Source organism: Sphaeramia orbicularis, chromosome 22 (genome assembly GCF_902148855.1).
Source record: "Sphaeramia orbicularis chromosome 22, fSphaOr1.1, whole genome shotgun sequence".
NCBI lineage: Eukaryota > Metazoa > Chordata > Actinopteri > Kurtiformes > Apogonidae > Sphaeramia > Sphaeramia orbicularis.
This window is the reverse complement of record NC_043978.1, coordinates 32,268,853-32,287,537: the sequence shown is the minus strand read 5'-3', so window position 1 is coordinate 32,287,537 and position 18,685 is coordinate 32,268,853. Positions and strand designations below refer to the sequence as shown.

Genomic DNA, 18,685 nt, shown 5'->3' with positions numbered 1-18,685 from the left:
TTGAGAAGTTGCTTTTCTGAAGGATTTAAGTGCACATCCATGCTATATCCATGCTACAGTATATTCCAACATGAGCCTCCTGAATTTACACCCAAACACTTTAAAATTTTCATCTAACATCACCAGCCAGTTTTTTAGAGTTCTTTACCAGGAAACAGGCAGAAGAATAATGCATAGCAAACCAAAAATGGTGCAAATCCAATTAATTCATAGAGACATCATTCATGTTTGTGGTAATATTTAATTCACAAATTGCAGACAAGATCATAAACGACCTCTGCATTTATTACAAATTACCAGGGGTCACCAGGTAGTACTAGTGCCATTAAAATAAGGCTTGTACATTAAAATGATTCATTTTAGAGTACAGGGAGTTAAGTGTCGGAACATTTGCAGCTGGGACCTCACCTTGCAAGCGACCTCAACCTTCATGGGGCTTCCTCCAAACAGTGTAGGTGGAGAGCTGGATCCAGACTTTGAGGATGGTGTACTGGTCTGTGGAGACTTAGAAGAGGCTGCAGTCTCACAGCGGTGGAGGAATCGAGTCACCTCCAGCTGAAGCTCAATGGTGTTCATGTGTCTGATGAATAAAGAGTTTGTACAGTTTTATAAAGAGACTTAAAATGTCTGGGAGGAAATATGCTTGGCCTTAATTTCCTTTAACTGGAGAGTCTAATGCAGTTTTATTTAGGGTGGCTGTGGCTCAGGAGGTAGAGCGGGTCGTCCAATAACAGGAGGGTTGAAAGTTGTGTACCATTGTGTCCCTGGGCAAGACACTCTAGGTACCTTCAGTGTATGAATGTTTGATGGTGGTCGGAGGGGCCATTTGGCACAGATTGGCAGCCACGCTTCCGTCAGCCTGCCCCAGGGCAGCTGTGGCTACAGATGTACAGATGATGTTTACCACCACCAGTGTGTGAATGTGTGAGTGAATGAATAATGGATCAATAATGTAAAGCGCTTTGGGTGCCTTAAAAAAACACTATGGAAATCCAATCTATTATTTCCATTTTATTTACTGAAACAAGTGGATATTAAGTACCTGGAGACGTCACTGGATGACATTGCTTTCCTGAATGAGTTGACTTGGGACCTCCTCCTCCCAACCCCCCGACCCTGCTGCTCTTGGAGGTATGTTCTTAAGTGTTCCTTGGCTCTGACCAACCAGCGCTAATCCACAACAAAAAGAAAAGTAAGGAGCAGATCTGTTACTTGCAGGAATTTCCTTAAAATACTTTTGAACATCTGCATAATTGTAGAGAATAAAACACACACCTGCTGCTCCCCCAACTGCAAATATGAGCTGGCTCCGTGTGTGAAGAAACGGATACAGGTCATAGCTGCTCGTACATGATCCTGCCCAGATAAACACATATGTACATGGTATGGACAGCCAGTGATGACATGTAATATAAATACTATACTTAGATCCTAATTTGAGGTTCTTGAACTTTACTTCAGTTTTTCCACTTTAAGCAGTTTTACACCACAATATAGCAGAGGCAAAAATTTTACTTATTTCAACAGTAAATTTGTCTGACAGCTTAAGTTACCTTTCACGTGACATTATGCCATTCTCTTTCTTGTCCAGTGAAAAGTATGCATCTCCAAATGTGTTCATTGTGACTCTTTGTGAGTTGTTAAAATGAGTTCATCTACATCCAGAGCCGGAAAAATGTGACATACACACTAATGCAGTAACATAAATCCAAACACATCATAGATAACAGTAAAAAAAAAAAAGCCATTTTACCGCACAGTGATTACATTTTTAGGTATATTTTGCAGTAAATACATATTTTGCTTAAGAAAGGCTTTGAATATAGAGGGTGTAGGGTCTGAATAATTCCTTCCCTACTGCTGAGAAGGTATTACATCATCAGGAGGATTGTGTCCTTAACTCATGAATATATTAACTGGACCATGTCCTTGCGGAACCCCTCCTCCCACTACAAGATGATGATTTAAATATAAAACGCTTGTATGTTGTAAATTCTTTAACATGAAGACTCTAACCATCATGAACTGCTGGAGCTGGTAGAGTGTGTGGAAGTATCCCCGTCGCTGCAGCAGTTGACAGGAGGCGATAAGATATCGACTGCATGCTTCCAAGCCGGGGTCCAGCTTTTCCAGTATCCCCTCCAGCGTGCCAACACGCCCCCGCTCCAGACTGGGCTGCAACACACCCTCCAGAAACACCTCCTCTGGGCAGTCCTGAGCCCAGGAGCCAAGATAAGTAGTAAAACAAATGTCAGCATTTGGAAATAGAGGCAAGGACACATGTAGGGCATCTTCAGGCAGGTGACAAACAAAATTTTACTCAAATGTACAAACAAAATTTGATTCAAATATTCATAGTGTGTGGGTAGATTTGGGTATCAGCTTTAAGCATAACACACTGCTACCTGACCATCAACCTACTCACTGCACAATGTTTTTAACTGCATTAGAGGCTCATTCAATGATACCACAGTGATCCAATTAACAACTCAAGGGATATTTGGTCAAATATTTTCACACTTCTAGATGTGATAGATCCATAGCATTCAACTATCATGGCTCTCATGGCTCTTTACAGCTTTGCATGGTGTTGTTGCAATGTCTATATGGTTTGTTATTGTTTGTCATTTGTGAGCGCAGTGCATTTTTTTGTTGTTTTCATGAGTTGGGGACAAAAAAATTGTCTAATTAACTGTCAAATTTGTTCCTGCTCTTTGTAGGTGTTTGATGACTTTTTGATATGCATTTCAGTGTAAGTTTTCATTCTCACTTCCAAATACATAAAAAAGGATCCAAAGTTGTCCAACAGTTTAATGCTGCTTTTTAAAATCATTCCAAAATCTCTCAGAGGGTCCAGGCATCCGTTAAATGTCTCATGTAAATCTGATAAACTGAGCCTCACCTTGTTGAGCAGGTATGTCAGGGCCTCCATCATGCAGTCGTGACGCATGTAGAAGCTGATCAGAGCCAGGTGTGTGCCGTATGTGTTCAGGTAGTACAGACATTCCTGATGGAGGATACTGCTGGGGCTCTGTCCCTCTGGTCGCTCCACGGGACTGGCCTCGCACAGGGCGTCCTCCAGCTCCCGTAGTGATGCCAAGATGTCCTCACCAAAAGACTGATGTGCATAAAATGAACATGCAGCATGGACAACCAGGTGGAAAATTCTTTATCATTAAAAATTAGTTTTAAGGTTTGGAAAAAAATAACTGAATATACAGGGTGGGGAAGCAAAATTTACAATGAACATTTAGTTGTTTTTTCTCATCAGGCACTACGTCAATTTTTTTGAAACCCAACATATATTGATGTCATAATCATACCTAACACTATTATCCATACCTTTTCAGAAACTTTTGCCCATATGAGTAATCAGGAAAGCAAACATCAAAGAGTGTGTGATTTGCTGAATGCACTCGTCACACCAAAGGAGATTTCAAAAATAGTTGGAGTGTCCATAAAGACTGTTTATAATGGAAAGAAGAGAATGACTATGAGCAAAACTATTACGAGAAAGTCTGGAAGATACTATTAAAGAAGAATGGGAGAAGTTGTCACTCGAATATTTGAGGAACACTTGCGCAAGTTTCAGGAAGCGTGTGAAGGCAGTTATAGAGAAAGAAGGAGGACACATAGAATAAAAACATTTCCTATTATATAAATTTTCTTGTGGCAAATAAATTCTCATGACTTTCAATAAACTAATTGGTCATACACTGTCTTTCAATCCCTGCCTCAAAATATTGTAAATTTTGCTTCCCCACCCTGTATTTTTTTTGATTCAGCAGAACATAACTTGAGTCAAGGTCAAATTATACTGGTGTTGCTAAACAAAAACAGCTACAGTGGGTTACAGTAGGTCTTGATATTGAGAGCCAAGATACTTTGGTATCAAATGACAGAGTAGAAGAATCCTAAGATCCCAAGGGGGGTTGAAGCAGTGGCTCATTCTGTATGACTCTAGAGTGAGCACAACACAGGAGACAAAACATAACTGGAAAAGTAGGCAATTAAACTGTATAGAGTCAGTTCTTTTTACAAAGAACCCCTGATACCCCTGCCACCAACAGGACTGGATTGTGTGCAACAATTATTTTATTTTTATCTCGCACAATTTTAAGTTCTTCTTATTTACCTTAACTGTAACTTTAATATTTATTTATATATACCTCTACCTGTTTGTTGTATTGTTGTTGTGTTGTGATTGTGCATTTTATGTGAACTGCTAGATATCATAAATACATTTCCCCCATTCTATTCTATTCTATTCTATTCTATTCTATTCTATTCTATTCTATTCTATCTTGTATCCTACTTTTGGTTCTTTAAGCGTACAAAGAGTATTAATGATATGTTTTTCAGTATCAGAAAATGATCGATCCACTTACTGTGGATAGAGTGGGTCGGACACTGCTCTCCAGGTGTTGGACAATCTCCTGCAGCAGTAAAGGGCCCAAGTTGAGCTGATTGCGATCCACTGGAGCCTTTAAGCAGCGGGTAAACTTTTCTCTTGCCGCTAAAAGGTTCCCTGCCTTCAGAGACGCCATGCCCCACGCTTGCCAAACACCGCCAGGGTCGAGTCCACTCTTAGTAGAAACCTGGGGTATCATCAAACATAAACACAATCCACCTCAGTAATTTCTTTGCCATTTATGAAAAGTGAACAGTCTTTACACAAACAGCTGATATAAATCTGACCAATTTCAGGTCATTTATTCACTGAAAATAATTTACATGACACTGAAAACAGGATATCTGACTAAGAGTTACAGTAGATTTCAATTCATATTTACAGTATTTTACATCTCAGGTATGCAGATGGAACACAGTAGTCATTCCATCTCAAGTTGTCTTTTTCAGATTTTTGAGGAGAGGCCCTGACAAAAATGTAGAATAAATATCTGCCTCACCTCCACTGCCAGCTGATAATGCTCTGCTTCCAATAGTTGGTTACGGAGACGTGTGACAGCAGACGTCTCCAAAATGTCATCCAACGAGGGGACATACTTGTAATTGGCCATCACTAGAATCTTAAGCACATCTACTTTACTGATGTAACTGTGGAAATAAACACAAGAGGAAGCAAAACAGTTAAAAATCGCTGTGACATGAAGAGAAACAGGAATATAGATAGTAAGAGAGCTACTTTCATAGGGCCATAAAATAAATTATATAAAGGCATAGATTGTCTGTTAGCCTGCCCAAGCTGTGGCTACAAATATAGTTTACCACCACCAGAGTGAGAATGTGAGAGCGAATGAATAATGGATCAATAGTGTACAGTGCTTTGGGTGCCTTGAAAAGAGCTACAGAAATCTAATGCATTATTATTATTATTATTGTTATTGTTATTATTATTAATATATCAACATTGTTTATCAACTTGTTATGGCAATTCCTTCCAGACTTGATTAGTTACTGAACTGCCTTTTTTAAAATTGGTTTTATCACGACTGTGCGAGTTGCTCATCTATATTCTAAATAAGACCTCTACGCCAATATATACTGAAATAAAATGAAGGTTGAAGTGTCAATAACTGAAATATTCATCAAGGACTGGTGTGTTTTAGCCAAGAGGAAGAAAAAAATAGAGCTTATGAGGTCTGGTTTTGTACTTGGAATATGGGTCAAACTGCTGAAACTTAGCTATAATTTTATAATTAAAGGTCTAACAACTCTCCAAATCCACAGCTGGGTTTAGGTCTTGATTTTCGTGCCATACTTCTGTCCATACATTTTGTTTTGTTAGGGTTATGGGAGGTGAATGAAAACAAGCAAGGAAAAAAATCTGTTTTATTAAATCAGCCACAAATTGGAATCTCAAGAATGGGAACATAATGAAACTTGTTTAATTTTATTAATTAAGTTAGAAAGAATAACTGTGTTAGTAAATAACCTTTGCTAAGGACCAGACTATATATAAACTATGAGTTGAGCTGTGGACATTAGTATTATTATATAGGGTTTTATACCAATAACTAGTAATATATTAGCCACACAATCTTTATTATTGACTGACATGTGAGTGATGGATTGTGTTGGAGTTTTGGAGTGTACTTTGCAATGCCTTAAAATATGAAGACTGCTTTAACAACATGAGAAGATGTTTAAATACATCATATATCATTCCCCAAACACCAGTCTTTAATGTTCATTTAATGTAAATATTACCCCCTACTATCAAATAAGTCTCCTTGAAAAAACACAAAACCATAACTAAATGTATTCCTATTAAAAGTGGGACTCACCTGTCACACAAGGCGAGGTCCTGGCTGCGGCCAACCTTAACAAACATCAGTTTGGCACTAAACAGCAGCTGCTTCATGATGTCAGTGAGGAGGCAGGCGTCCACCTCCGGGTTGGTCAGTTTACGTGACAGTGAGCGGCAGTGGCTGATGAGCTGATGACCACAGGCTGTTTGGTCACTGTGCAGAGACAAAATGGCCACGCAGAGGTATGCACTGGGGGCCTTAGGATACAAGATAAAAGAAAACTTTATTGATCCTACAATGAGGAAATTCACTGATTAAGGCAGCAACAGGATAAAGTGCAGGGCAAAGAAAATGTGTATGTAGCATAATGACACAAACAATAATAATAATAATTAGTTTACAGGCTATGTATATTTACATAAGAAGTAAAATTGTACAGTATGAGCAAAAGGACATTATTACATCTGCTTTATTCACAGCATTTATTTTACTAAGTGTTCTGTCAACTAGTAAACACAGTAGACAAACACATAAAAACAACATTTATACTCAAAATGCCTGCATCGTAACTGGTACGAAATGGGGCTTTTGATTTAAACCTGACATCCAATCGAAGGATCAATCAATCAATTTGGGGAGATATCTACAAAATTTTTGTGAATTACATTTATTACTAATAAGATCCTTTAAAATGTGTCAGTTTTATTCACAATTATGTTGTTTTACCATCGAATACCCAGTTGTCTGGTAAGACCTCCTCCATGAATGTCATTGTTTCAGATGGTCATAAATTTTTGAAACATCAGCCCAAACAACCAGAAAGACTGTGGCTTATTTCTGCTTCAGCACTTAAAAATACTGACTCAGCACAAAGCATTTCAGGCAGATATGTCAAAGTGAAAGCCAAAGTCATTATTTACTCTCTTTCAGCTACTTACCATTGAATCTGAAGTTAACAACAACTAAAATGTATTTTTTAATATAAGATACACAGACCTGCTGTATATAAGGTGAAACATTGTGTTTGATGTTTGTTCTTGCAGAACATAGCTGTGCGTTTAGCCTTTGTGATTTGTGTGTAAAGCTTTTACAACTCAGGTGCATCTAAAAAATGTTATTACATACAGAGTCCAGGATAACACTGGAACAATAGATAGAGGGTTGGCCACCACATACTTCACACAACTATTCTGTGCATCATTAAATGTTCATATCCAGACCTGTTCAAAGTAAAACTCGCTCCGCAGAAGCTGGTTCTCTGCAGGGTTTGTGCCAAGTTGCATTTGTCGATGGACAACTTCAGGTAGATGCAGCATCCCGTCTAGAGCTTCTTCTGTCACCACTGGGCTCCCGGCCACTGCATAAACACAGAGGAGCAAAGATACATGTTATAGCTACATGAAGTAACTGATCCATCTTCTTGAACTTTATGATGTTGTTCCATTTACCCTCCGCTGGTTCCTGCTCATCATCAGAACTGAAAACATGAAAGAAAAACAAATGAAAAAGATTTGAAAAAGCCACTTAAAATCATCAAATACCCTGTAAAATCAAAGGAGGCAGTAAGTTTAGCCTTATTACATTTACAGCTCTTACTCTGGGTGAAAGTAGGCATAACACTGGTCACAGACTCGGACTTCTTCCCCCAGACATCCCTCCACCAGCATCTTTCGTTCAGAGCATGCCTGACAAACCAGACGGCCACATCTGCGACAATGATGCCGTCGGTTGAACTAAGGTAGAAGAGAAAACAAAAAGTCAAATACACACAGTTTACCTGAAACATATGATTAACATATATTTGCAACTGGTTTTCTTTGGTGACAAGTTTTTTTTGCTTTCAATTCTTTCCTGAAGAAAAGAGGAAAGTAAATAAATAAATTCATTCCTTTTACATATATACACATGCATATATAACAAAAATGATTCAGCAGTAACTTGGTGTTTTGCACACTCACCATAGTGAACCTCTCACGTTGGCAGACCATGCACACATGCTGCTGGGTGTCAGGGACCCAGTCTTTGCGGGCTGGTGGTTGGTCTGGAGGCTGGAACTTGACAGATGAGCGTCGGTTTCTCCCGACTGACACTCGATCTTTGTCCCTCTCTGTGCTGTTTGAGGATGGGGTGTGTGTTGGTGTGCTGTCTGTAAATACAATGAGTAGAAATAAAACAAACCATATTAGACCAAAATCAAAAGCTATTCTTGAAAGCAAGCTTGAACTGTAAGTAAAACAATCCTTTCATTTACAATTGGGAGAAATCTGGAAGTATTTTAAAAAGAAAATGTTAATGACGGTTTGAGATGAGCGTATTACTTTGGGTCAAACTGATTTGCAAATATTTGTTTTACCTAAGGTCAAAAGCAAATAAACTTCAAATGAGTGTGGCCTGGAGGGAAAATCTCGATATATATTTAATATCATCACTATTAAAACAGGTGCAAAGTTCTTACGAGTTGAAGGAGCAGGAGATTCAAGTCGACTAGATGAGGAACTGCTGTCCTGAGCAGGACACTGCATCAATGCCTCCTGAAGGCTGATTACAGAGTCTGAAGAAGAAGAGTCAAATGCTGTATTTACATACAAAGATTATGTTACATGCAAAGCACAAAATGCAATTTAAAACACATTTTTGAATGTTTTAAGGTATATCATCAAACATATCACTTTTGAGTAATATAATCATAAGAATCCTTCTTAAATGTCTGAATGAAAGTATTAAAATAAAGCAGAACTGTAAGAATGAGTGAAATTTATGAATAAAAACATAGTGTACACAAATCTGGCATCTTTAATGTTACTGAAAGAATTATTTCTGTCATGTTAAACAACAATTAAACCTTTTGTTTTGTTAAGATCACGTCCCCTGTGTGTTAGCATGAGGACAGGACACAAGATGAGAGTGAAAATATTCCAGTATTTAAACTGTAAATAAAGTGGTTAAATTCAAGTTCAAAATGTTTTATATACAGTTCGTGATCACCTTATAAATGTTACTTCAACAGCTGCCAGAAACAGTGTAAGAGGCTGAATATGCATCCACTGTGTTTTACAAAATATTTTCACCAATAACAAGCACCACACCTTTCAATGCCTGAATTTGTTTGCAAATGTTAACGATTGCACAGATCACACATCCCTCACCAGATCGGGCCCTTTCTTTGGGGGCGCATGAGAAGTCAAGAGCCTTGCAAGCATAGTCTGACAAAATTTTATCAATGTCCTCTGCACCAAAGCCAGCCTCCTGCCCAACCAGAAGGCTCCTCAGGGTTTGCACTGCCACATCTGCCCAGTCCACCTTTAGGTTCATCAGGAGCTGCTCCAGCATCAGCAGGGGCTCAGACAACAGAGAGAAATAATCCTGTCTGGCCGCTGGTGGTAGAGTCAGCAGCACCTGGAGAAAAGAAAAACACCAAATGACACAAATAATTAATGAATGCTACAGCTAAAACACAGACACAATGGAGCAAAATCAAATGATACTGTTTTATTAAAACACCCATTTGTAGGGTTGAGCAGGACAGTTTGGCCTGCAGACTTGACAGGTTGTCAGTATTATACAACAGATAATTCTTAGGTGTTAAATAATAACACCAGCACATAAAAACTTCCTTAGGTATGTCTCATAGTTCAATGCAAGACTAAACTTGTCGCAAGTTCAAGGAATGTATAGTTCATGTTCGTAGTTTCAATTTCCCATCCTGTGCCTGAATTTGTCAATATAAGGAAAGACAAGCTTAAAACAAGGCACCAGTAACCATTTAAAGTATAGTTTTTCAACAGATTAAACCAGAATGATTCACCTTCTTATTTTATACATATATTTTAAGTGAGTTACAAATCTACTGACTTTAATTTTCTGACAACAAGGAAAGTCTCCAATTTATTCTCTCTACCAATAAAATCATCTTTTGACTTTTATGTTACAATAGTTCACATCGACAAACCTTTGATCCCAGGTGAAGCGCATGTATGTGTCGTCGACGCGCTGGTGACACCTGCCTCTGGAAATGCAGAGTGAGGTAGTCAGCCAGGAAATGACAGGCGGCCAAACCAGGCCGTCGATCCAGAGCGCGCTCACAAACGTCGAGGCCGACCACATAATCCGAGAGGCCCTCAAGCAGCTGAGAAAATAAGCAAAACAAGGACAACTTAATAAAGCTGCATGTTTAACAGTGGACAATAACAAAGTAGTTTAAAATTAAAGTTGATATAATATTTAAAAATATGTTATACAGTATTACACATCTACACAGATATCTGTAGTATAGAGTTAGCTTCTGTATATTCTTTGTATATTTTGCTCATTTCAGAGTTCTAGCATTACTTAGTAGCACATGTGTATCAATATTTTATTCTGAAGCCCTTGCACAGTTCACTTTTCTTAACGCTGTGATATTCGTATTTTAGTTTATTGTTCTTATACAGTCCCCTTCTGCACTAAATGTCTTGCTGCTAAATTGAACTGAACTGCTAAACTCATTTTCATTGTTCCTGTGACAGTGACAATAAAGATCTATTCTATTCAATATGATTGTCCACACAAATACCTACCCAAAGGAATCAGATTCCCACATACATTAATAACTAACCACTGACTGTTCTTGAACACATATGCAGTAATGCCAGTCCTAATACTCACTGCTCTCTGTATCAGGAACCATATCAATAACATTATGATTACTTTACTACTATTATACAGTTTTAAGAATATATTTCACTGTTCATTTAACCATTAATTGAATAATCTTGACCTGAAAAGCTTCATCTGTCTGTCCCCTCTCCAGCAGATGAAGCAAATGCTCCGTCTGTAGCTTCAGCTTCAGCTGCTCAGATACAGGGTACAGCTCCACCCACTGTGCACAGAGATCAAACTCCTGCAAGAAACAGATTCATCATATTTTATAAGTATAGGTATGTAGGTATTTCGGAAATGTGACAGTTACTTAACATGACCGACATAGGTGCACATACCTTTGCCTCCAGCATCCTTGATAACATAGACTCCGAGTTCGTTTTAGATTCAGTTCTCAACTTTTGCCAACTCACCCAGGGCAAAGGAGGCTGTAAATTCAACATCTGTCAAACAAAAAGACAGATTATACAACAGTCTATGCAGTCTGCAGCCAACAACAATTACATCTCTCACGTTAACCACAATAACAAAAGTAACCTGAACTAAATACAATGTATAAAGGAAACCAAAAGCAAATTCTAACTTGAAAAGTAGGTAACTGCAGACGCTGTCGTTTTTCTTCCCTTTTACAGAATTTCACTCTAGTAATTACATAAGAAATCCTGACTAAAAAAATTACCCAACGGTAGATCTCCAGTTCTTTCTTTTTGAGCTCCAGGTCTGTTCTCAGTGCGGCCTCAGTAGTCGGATCATTAAGGCAGAACTCGAGCAGCTCCAGGCAGGCTGACAGAGGCCAGCGCTCCAGGGCCTGGAGGGCAACGTGGGCACGCAGGTTAGCATCCTGAACCCGGAAGAGCTGACCGATACCTCCATCTCCATCTGATTATGAAGAAAACAAACAAATAAATAACACTTATGATTGATATATGACTTTTTTTAAGATCTGATGTGAGATTTTTCAAAGGTATCAACGATTGGTTTGTCTTCAAAATGTCACAAAGTACTAACAAATAGCAACACCACATCCTAAAGCCCATAGTGACCCCTTCATTTTGCTTGTTTTGTTCAACAGTCTTCTCTAAATATGCTTTTAGTGCTGCAGATGTAATGGTAGCCAATATATGACCATGAGGAATATAGCAGATAAAATGTGTTTACCCCTCTCTCTCTCACCTTCTAAGGCAGCACAGGCAAGTAAGCGGTCTCGTAGTGCCCCCTCCTGGCCACACCTCTGTCCATACAGCTCCAAGAGGCTCAGTGCTCGGTTCAGATCCCTGGAGGTGAGCGCTTGCTGGAAAGCCTCTGCAGCCACAGTCTGGGCCACCTCTTCCTGAGGTCCAGACAGCAAGAGACTAATGAGGGGTTTCCCACAGACCACTGACCCGAGTTCAACTTCCTCCCCTTCGATTAACGCTGTACCCAAGACGGGTTCAGCCATGGTGTGCAAGTAGGCTCGCAGGATGGGGAACTCCTTCAGGAGGTTATCAGCTTCTCGAGAAATCTGCTCTCCATCAAGGACAACTTCTTTACGACCACTGCGGAAATATCCAGACCATCCAGTGGACTGTGCACGGGCAGTTTCTCCTTTGCAGGCAGTCAAACATGCCAGCATGGCTAGTAAAGGGGAACGAGACTTCAGGAAAGACAAGGCTGTTGGTGTGAGAAGAAAAGAGTTTGTGGAAGAAAGTGACAATGAAGTTGAAGAAGCAGAGTTTGAGAGGTTGGCGACTGAGACAGAGAAATCTTCCGCTGAAGCCTCGGAGTCAGAGCTTTCCTCAGACACAGTTTCTTCGATTCCCAAAGTTGACATATGCTCTTTGGCATGTTGCTCGAGCAGAAGAGACAAACTGGCAACGCCAAACACTCCATCATCCTTCATGGTCTGAGTTATCTCCCTCTCAACTCCTGGACAGGTAATCCACACGGGCAAAGTCTCACAGCACCTCTGCACAACTACCTTCTGCACACTGAGCCGCAAACCCTCCTGCTGAACCAAGGACAGTACCCTGCAAAACAATAATTCCATCAGGTTGAGAAGAAGCAAAACAAGACAATGGTTTTAGTGTGAGGTGCTTTTATTTATTAGTATTTTTGACAAAAATGACTTTTTTTGCCTAAATCAACTAATACTCAATTTCTGATTAAGTTTTTTGTGTTTCCTGAAATTTTTTAACAAAAATTAGTTAGCCAATTATTTTAGGAAGGTGATGAATTGAAGTTATACATGTGGTTTCATGAAAAATGAAAATATGAATTAAAATCAGATGCACAACTGCAGCACCTTCCATGGAGAACATTATGCATTACTGCTCCAAGTGAAAGGCATTTAGCATAGGGTGCATTCCAGAGAACGATTCATATGCCATTAATATATTTACATTACACAATTACTCTGAATTGGTGGCAATTAGAAATAAAATAATTTGTAGAGGTGAGTAGATGAAACATACAGACTCTGGGGACAGTGGAGCTGATCCACACGTTACTAGCATCCATTTATCCAGCTGAGAAAGCAGTTGTCAGAGTTTTTATAGATCTACATGTGGCATTTTTTTGTGCAGAACACTACAACACCTCACTTGCCACTGAGGCACAAACTGCATAACTCGTGAAGAATAAAAAACCTGTCTACTAACTAATAATCATCAGACACTGGATATTGTTCAGTTATGGATACCTGTCAGGAGATACTTGTCTATCAAAGAGTAGATGAGACAGAAGCTGAGATGGAGTCTGAAGTAGCACCAACAGTGGATTCCCAAGCTTCACATCACTGCTCTGGTCTGTGAAACAGCAGAAGGAGAGAAATGGAATACAATTATGTAGATGAAAAGAAACACAGGAAAGTTTCTTCCATGATTTATTTAGGTATGATGGGTGTAGTTTGACGTAAAACTATTCTAGGATTATGTCTGAATTATTAAGACTGAGAGATGTTGAGGTTTGAAAGTATCAAGAATTCTTAAGAAACTTAAGATGTGCAGCTTAACTACGTTGTTTGTGAGACTGTTTTTAAAGGTGAAATTTCCACGAACACAAGGCCGAAAACACAACACTAACCATCATATCTACTCTCTGATAAACACATTTACCTTCTGGACCAAGGCTGCGCACCAGTACAGATGCCAGCGTGTTTACATAATCAACGAAACTGCGCACATAATCGGGTCTAGCAAGAACTCCATCGGGCTCAAAGGGGCAGAGCTGGTCCAGAGAACGAAGCAGATGCTTCATGCTTGAGCGAACAGAGTGACTGTCGAGCTCTGACTGCTTCAGATTGGCCTGTTCCACCAGGAGTCCCAGAAGAGCACTGCCCATGGTGCCCTCTGTTGGAGAAGGAACATCATACATCATTATTATATTACACTTGGACTTCATCATCAAAAAATTGTTGCAACTTATGTCACTGGTTTTATACAATATAATTCTAGTGAATTTACTGTTAAATTTTGAACACAGCCCCGAGAAATTGCAGCACTTTATAGTGTTTAGCTGTATGTGTATAAATATCAAAGCAAAGTTAACTTAAATGTTACTATAATTGAAAAAAATTCTTATTGTGCCAACCTGTGTTGTCAATAGCTGTACTCAGAATATGTAGGGTGTTCTCCAAACGCTGAGCCAAACTGAGCCGAGCTGCGATGCCCTCTTCACTCAGTGTTGGGTGACAACACAGCAGCACTTCCTGAATGCAGGAACCAAATGGACTCGCAAAAACCTGGTCGTCCCCAGCAACTTCTGTGATCAAGAACAAATCAGTGACAAAGAAATGTAAAATGTCATGAGATAACTTTTGTTACGATTTGCCACTATATAAATTAAACTGAATTTGCATTTGAAAGATATCTGTATAATCAGTGAACCTCTTAGAATAAATCTTTTGTTAGAAAATTCATTTAGCAGATTCAGATAAATGTTCAAACTAAATATTCTGTATTTTTAAAAATGTATTACCTGATTAAAAGTATAAAGTAATTATTGGAAAATAAAAAAACCTTTGTGGTAATATTTTCTGTATTTCTTTCTATCCTCTCTCTAATAAAAACATCTACACTCACCTGTTTTGACAGAGCCCTTATTAGTTGATGAATGATTGAGGATCTTGTTGATCTGTTGTAAAACCATAGGAAATCCACAGATTCCCTCAGAGTGTGGAACTTTAGGATCAATTCTTACTCCTGGTGAAAAAGACAGGGATTAAAAAGAAAACAAACACTAGTATACAAAGCAAATGATGAGGTCAAAGTTTATTTCTAACTGGTCATGATCTCAATGACACAAAGACTGATCAGCAGCATCTACAACAGACCTTACATTTGTAGCTGCTTACCTCTGTCCTCCAGGCTGCTGCCGAGCCTGCGCTCCGCTGTGTCCAGCAGCTGTCGGGACGTCTTCCACAGCTGACAGTGGCAACAGGCCAGGTCAAAGGCAGCCATAGACGCTGGGCTGAGCTCTTCCAGCAGCGTGTAAAGGAGACCAGAGGGGTCTGAGGAGCAGCGGCTCAGCCAGTAACCCTCCTCCAGACAGGGCATGGGGTGAGCCGGGGTGTTCAGAAGACGGTCTGCTATGTCTGAGATGGAGTAGAAAGCAACACCTACAAGAAAACACACAGAGGTCAAATATAAAATCCAGTTACAGGTCAACATGTGAATTTCCAGCTACATACAGTCTTTTTAATAAGGCCTCAGGCATCTGGAACAATTAATCAACAAATAACAAAACCTTTACATTCATGGCATTAAGCTGGGTGATATATTTTAAATTTCTTCAGAAAACTATTCAAAGTTAATCAAATCAAGCATACACAATGACACGATGTGATATTTCCAGCAGTGCTACAACACGACCTGAGAACATGTTTTCACTGCCCATAGAGAGAAAATTTTCGGTTATAGTGTCAGCCTTTCAGAATAATTGCATACAGCAGTCTCTGATCATCGGATTGTCTTATGACAATTTAATATTTTTGCTAAAAAATTATATTTTTATTATCTTATATCAATTTGGACATACTGTAAATTTAAGTGTGAAAAAAATGGGAAAATGCATAATGATAACTAAATTCTAAGACCTATATTGATGCACAGTGGCTTTTTACTCTCTAGTCCAGTCCCTCGTTAAATAGTTGTTTGCAGAACTGTTTTTAAAGTACTGCAATGCTGATCTTAAAAAAAATATGCTCAGACCTCTGTAAAGGAGAGATGGTTAAAATCTATAATTTAAATTATATTTCATATTCTGAGAATTTATTCTGGCTGCCAGTTCATGAAGAATCAATAAATGAAGCTTTTCTCAAGCACAAGTTTACTCCTCGTCACCTAAGTCTAAATCATAAACCAAGACAGAACAGCTTTCTTTACAGGTTTAGAAATCGTGCTCTATATGTTTAAAGAACATTTCATGTCTTTTTGTTAAGAAAGCAGACAAATATATACAGAAATATCAGATATCACACCAGCAGCAGCAGCGCTTCCGATGGCCTGTAGCGTTGACCTCGCCCCACTGCTCCCCAGGCGACTCCTCCCTGTGCCGGGCACCGCCGTTGACCCCAGACCCTCTGAAGACGATGAGGATGAAGACATAGACTGGCTCTCCATCTTCTGCTCCACCCGCCCCAGCTCCACCAAAACTTGCTTGTAATGCTCCATGAACAACAGCTCACCACAGCAGGTGGAAGCCTCCAGATCAAAAACCAGAGACACCTGCAGAGCAAATAAAAACTATTCAGCCAAGTAGACTCTACAACTCCTACATTTGCTCTAAATTATAACTTTATTTTCAACGTATAATGAACAAAGTCTATTATTTAGTGATAATATGAATCCAGAAACATCACAGTAAAGCATATCAGTGACTACTTTACAGCATAATGACACTTTTAGTACAATTCTCTAATAATGCTTATACAATTTTGCTAAAATATGGGTTTGAATACAGACTTTTTACCTGTAGTGGAGTAATTTCACAATGTATACGTTTACTATTAACATTTTTATTTAAACTATGGATCCAAATACTTCTTCCACCACTGATGGACTAGTAGTGGTAATAATACTGGTGGTAAAAGGAGGGATTGTCCCATTATCTTAGAAACTCAGTACATCAGCAGTTGTTTGATCATTTTTGCCACTCACCTGACGTGCCTCCATGAAGTTTCCTCGGCGGATACAAGACATGAGCAGAGACTCTGGAGGGGACAACATAGCAGGGACGAGCCAGCTGTGGGGGCCTCCGCATGGACAAACCTCCAGTTCCACAAATCCTGATGTAGTCCCTCCACCACCATCTACCAAAAGATAAAAAAGGAAATAAAAATGCCAGCAAAGCAATCACTCTGATTCTACCAGAGGATTACAGTCTCTATATGGATAAGCTGCAAAGACCTTGTAGTTCAGTATACATGTTAGTGTAGTACATTTGTATGTATGTTAGTATAGTATCTTTACCTTATAAATGACTATTTTATTGTGACATTATTACTATTCATACATTCATTCATTATCTGAACCCACTTGATCCTCACTAGGGTTGCTGGAGCCTATCCCAGCTACCTATGGGCAAAGGCGGGGTACACCCTGGACATGTCACCAATTCATCACAAGGCTGACATATAGAGACAAACAACCAATCACTCTCACATTCACACCTATGGGCAACTTAGATTAACCTATCAGTGCATGTCTTTGGATGGTGGGAGGAAGCATAGATACTATATAATGTCGAATATCCTTGAAGGTCAATAAAATTCACTGTACAGGGTGGGGAAGCAAAATTTACAATGAACATCTAGTTGTTTTTTCTCAGCAGGCACTACGTCAGTTGTTTTGAAACCAAACATATATTGATGTCATAATCATACCTAACACTATTATCCATACCTTTTCACAAACTTTTGCCCATATGAGTAATCAGGAAAGCAAACGTCAAAGAGTGTGGGATTTGCTGAATGCACTCGTCACACCAAAGGAGATTTCAAAAATAGTTGGAGTGTCCATAAAGACTGTTTATAATGGAAAGAAGAGAATGACTATGAGCAAAACTAGTAAGTCTGGAAGATACTTTTAAAGAAGAATGGGAGAAGTTGCCACCTGAATATTTGAGGAACACTTGCGCAAGTTTCAGGAAGCGTGTGAAGGCAGTTATTGAGAAAGAAGGAGGACACATAGAATAAAAACATTTTCTATTATGTCAATTTTCTTGTGGCAAATAAATTCTCATGACTTTCAATAAACTAATTGGTCATACACTGTCTTTCAATCCCTGCCTCAAAATATTGTAAATTTTGCTTCCCCACCCTGTACGTCTAATTTCTCAAAGGCGACCTGATCACTAGCCCAAGTCATTCCACTGACCATATATAGTAACTTACTCACATCTGCTATAAAATGTCTAAGACGCAAACACATACTTTGTTACTCGTGCAGTGTTTTACCATGTAGCCTTCACATAATCATGAAATTATCTATATTCTTTAGTAGGACAATTGACAAAAAACAAAAATGACCAATTAAACAGATCAAATTAGTGTATTATGGTATAGAGTGAGAGAAGACAGATTGATTCTTGTGTCTCACCTGATGCACTTGTGCTAACTTCTCCATTGTGTTTCTCTACAGAGTTTTGTCTTTCTGTAGAGTATCTGCCTGGTCGCCTCCTCCTCCTCAGGCTGGAGCTCTTGCTGCGTCCCAAAGTTGTGGTAGAATGAGTGTATGTTGACATCGGTAGAGGACTCTCTGAACCTGTAAATTAATTTACCATTAAGATATAAATACATGATGAATTCTATCAGCACTCACTGTGTAAAAAAGTACAAGTAAAGTCAACTCCATATGCTT

General features: G+C 39.0%; 1 protein-coding gene across 2 annotated transcripts in view; it reads right to left on the bottom strand.

Moving 5' to 3' along the window:
• zfyve26 (zinc finger, FYVE domain containing 26) overlaps positions 1-18,685 on the bottom strand; it is a 32,443-nt gene that overhangs the window by 4,500 nt on the left and 9,258 nt on the right. For both annotated transcript variants that reach the window (XM_030126771.1, XM_030126772.1), the window contains exons 13-39: positions 18,425-18,589; positions 16,985-17,136; positions 16,306-16,552; positions 15,181-15,444; positions 14,909-15,028; positions 14,418-14,588; positions 13,943-14,176; positions 13,528-13,633; positions 12,024-12,856; positions 11,530-11,729; positions 11,189-11,293; positions 10,969-11,091; positions 10,162-10,338; positions 9,359-9,608; positions 8,668-8,763; positions 8,171-8,358; positions 7,809-7,945; positions 7,661-7,689; positions 7,433-7,569; positions 6,249-6,469; positions 4,911-5,058; positions 4,389-4,598; positions 2,903-3,118; positions 2,017-2,214; positions 1,276-1,356; positions 1,043-1,170; positions 409-580 (exon numbers count right to left, since the gene is read on the bottom strand). In XM_030126771.1, coding sequence (XP_029982631.1) covers positions 409-580; positions 1,043-1,170; positions 1,276-1,356; positions 2,017-2,214; positions 2,903-3,118; positions 4,389-4,598; positions 4,911-5,058; positions 6,249-6,469; positions 7,433-7,569; positions 7,661-7,689; positions 7,809-7,945; positions 8,171-8,358; positions 8,668-8,763; positions 9,359-9,608; positions 10,162-10,338; positions 10,969-11,091; positions 11,189-11,293; positions 11,530-11,729; positions 12,024-12,856; positions 13,528-13,633; positions 13,943-14,176; positions 14,418-14,588; positions 14,909-15,028; positions 15,181-15,444; positions 16,306-16,552; positions 16,985-17,136; positions 18,425-18,589 — 5,108 coding nt within the window. The remainder of the gene's footprint in view (positions 1-408; positions 581-1,042; positions 1,171-1,275; positions 1,357-2,016; positions 2,215-2,902; positions 3,119-4,388; positions 4,599-4,910; positions 5,059-6,248; positions 6,470-7,432; positions 7,570-7,660; positions 7,690-7,808; positions 7,946-8,170; positions 8,359-8,667; positions 8,764-9,358; positions 9,609-10,161; positions 10,339-10,968; positions 11,092-11,188; positions 11,294-11,529; positions 11,730-12,023; positions 12,857-13,527; positions 13,634-13,942; positions 14,177-14,417; positions 14,589-14,908; positions 15,029-15,180; positions 15,445-16,305; positions 16,553-16,984; positions 17,137-18,424; positions 18,590-18,685) is intronic.